This window comes from Etheostoma spectabile, chromosome 2 (genome assembly GCF_008692095.1).
Source record: "Etheostoma spectabile isolate EspeVRDwgs_2016 chromosome 2, UIUC_Espe_1.0, whole genome shotgun sequence".
In the NCBI taxonomy this organism is placed as follows: domain Eukaryota; kingdom Metazoa; phylum Chordata; class Actinopteri; order Perciformes; family Percidae; genus Etheostoma; species Etheostoma spectabile.
In genome coordinates this window covers 31866383-31869423 of record NC_045734.1, presented here as the reverse complement: position 1 = coordinate 31869423, position 3041 = coordinate 31866383, and the positions used below count along the sequence as shown (strand labels likewise).

The 3041-nt window shown below is 36.0% G+C and overlaps 1 protein-coding gene across 1 annotated transcript; it reads left to right on the top strand.

Annotated features, from left to right (window-relative positions):
- The first annotated feature begins 439 nt into the window (after positions 1-439).
- Positions 440-1626, top strand: LOC116705285 (olfactory receptor 51I2). Its single transcript, XM_032541358.1, has one exon. The coding sequence runs from the start codon at positions 682-684 to the stop codon at positions 1624-1626; it is 945 nt and encodes a 314-aa protein (XP_032397249.1). The 5' UTR covers positions 440-681.
- Positions 1627-3041: the final 1415 nt, after the last annotated feature.

Sequence of the window (3041 nt, the reverse complement as noted above, 5' to 3'; positions counted from 1 at the left end):
TTGGGTATACTGATGCAACATAACACAAAAATGCATAATTAGTGTGGGACACACCGTCCCTCCCTGTGGACCCTGTGTGGACAGGTTGCTGGTCTCAGTGTGACAGCAAAACAGGATAAAGGTTGAGCTGCTGCCTCAGTCTGCTGTAGTCAGGGGAGGGTGCTGTGTATTATTCTAAATGTTCACATACACTGATGCAAAGACTGTTTACTGAGCATCTTCATGAATGTATTAACTGAAAAGACCACATGAATAACATGAACGTTATATACAGTATATTCTGTTGTTTGGTATATGTACTGATTTCTCAGCTTCAGGACACTCTTTAGACAGGCTGATTGCAAGAAAATCTCTTCTTCATTGAGCTGACTTATTCATTGACAAATGTGAGATTGCGTGTTGATTTAGTTGATGTGACCCTAATCTTTTTCCACCCATGTCTGGTTTTCGAACATGTCTTTTTTAACTAACTCAAATGTTGTGGTTATGCAAAATATTAGACACAATTGTTAGAAATGTGCAGTTACATGCAGTTTATTGGATGTTTTGTGTCTTTTGAAGTGTTGAAATTTTGCTGATATATTATAATCCTGTTTACTGTAACTCAATCTGTTTTTTTACCCTCTTTCTTTTTCTCCATTGCTCTCACTTCTCTTCTTCCAGCTCTGCTGTTGTGCAGACATGATGAGCAACAACAGCCTGAATCCTTTGTATTTTCGGTTCACTCTGTTTGCAGACTTTGGGCCCCTCAGATATCTGTTCTTCAGTCTGTGTCTGTTGCTCTACATGACTATTGTCTCTGCTAACGTTGTCATTATTCTGACAGTCTATCTGGAGAAGTCTCTGCATCAGCCCATGTATATTTTTATCAGCTGTCTGTCTTTTAACTCTCTGTACGGCTCAGCCGGCTTCTTCCCCAGGTTTCTGATGGACATTGTGTCTGACACTCATTTAATCTCACGTCCATTATGTTTCATTCAGATATATGTTATTTACACCTATTTATCATGTGAGATGACTCTCCTCAGCATCATGGCCTATGATAGATTTGTTGCTATTTGCCAGCCTTTACACTATCACAGTAAAATGACATTTAAGATGGTAACACATCTTGTGATTTTTGCCGTGCTCTACCCTGTATTTGCTATTGGCTTCCTGATCTATCTTAGTATCCGATTACCGCTGTGTGGCAATAACCTGAATAGGCTGTTCTGTTCCAACTGGCCTGTGGTTCAGCTCTCCTGTGTGGACACAACTCTGAACAACATAGTAGGTCAGTCTATTTTGGTCACAACCGTCTTCACCCCCCTGTTCTTCGTCCTGTACACCTATCTCCGTATTCTGCTTGTCTGCAGGAGAAGCTCGTCTGAATTCAGAGGAAAGGCGTTCCAGACCTGCCTGCCTCACATCATCACATTCATCACCTATTCTCTCTCTGTCTTCTGTGAGATGTCATTGAGTCGATTTGAGGCTGATATAATGAATCCTTTCATCACAGTTGTTTTTTCTTTAGAGTATTTGATGATCCCCCCCATTAATAACCCTCTAGTTTACGGCCTGAGTCTGCCTCAAATCAAAGGAGTGATTGTTAGATTTTTGAAGAAGATTCCTGCTGAAAAAATTTAAACTTAAAATTTACATCTAGCGAACAATGTATTGCAAAGCTACAAAATATGCTTCTAGAATTTGTTTCATTTCAGTGGTTTATCTCAAAAAATCAACAGTGTTGCACAACAACAGTGAAAACAAAAAATTAAAACAAAAATATTAACAAATATAACAAAAATCATATATATATATATATAATATATATATATATATATATATATACATGTACATAAGGATTAGTTTAAGAAGGAGCAGGGGGAAGCAATTTGAAATGACCCCTATTTCACAAAATCATCTTATGCCAAAGTAAAAAGATATGCAAATATAGAGTATCAGATCTCCCAATAACTTACAACTCCATACAACAATACCTTTGCATTACATTTCCTATGTTTCGTTTTTTTCTGTATTGTTCCAGTAACAAATTTTATAACCACTTTTTGAACTAAATGATATTATGACTCTTTTTGATGTCATTGTTCAGTCCATCCCATAATCTCGCCTCATAAACACATGCTTTTAACATAATCTTGCCCCACAAACACATGCTTTAACAGTAGTTCATAACGTCCTCTAAGATGATATCCCCCGGCTCTTTCCTTCAACATTGCACGTATGTTACATGATAATTGTTTTCTTTAACTTTAAATATAAATTGTGCACTTTTGAATGTAACAATGTCCATAAATTTCAACAAATGTAAATTAAAAAAACAGATGATTGTTGTGCTCATGTGTGTGATTTATTATCATGATTGCTCTTTTTTGCAGTGTGCAAATATTTAGTAAGTTACTTTTCTAGATATTTCCCCAAACTCCCACACAATATATGACATATGGTAAAAAGTGTGCAGTACAGAGTGTGTAATGTATTTTGGGTTAATATGTATCTAGTTGTATTCAGTATACTATTACTCCTGGCCATCTTCATGCACACATATTTAATGAGGGGCTTCCAGCACAGGTTGTATTCAAGTAAAACCCCAGAAATGTAATTTTAGACACTTTTGATTGTTTTATTATCAATTACTAATTTAACATCTGTATTTGTAGTATGATTTCCAAATATGCATTTAGTTTAGTTTAAAGTTAAGTTTAAAGATAACTTATTGGAATCAAATCAGAGTTTTAGTTTATTCATTTTGTAAGTTATCCTCACAACAAAATGCTCTTATGTACATATTGGGGGGGCTTTGAAGCTCACATTGTGGGTGTGGATTAGTCTCAACTGTTGATAAAAAAAAAATTATTTCTCACACATTACATGTTAACGCACATGTTGCTCCGAACCCAGATTTCTGGGGTTCTGCTGACTACCGAACCCACCAGTTAACCCTTGTGTTGTCTTCCCGTCAACCACGAAAAAATAAAAGTTTTTTTCAACTTTTTTGTTACTTTTTCAATGTTGTGGGTGCATTTTTATGTTTTTGGTGT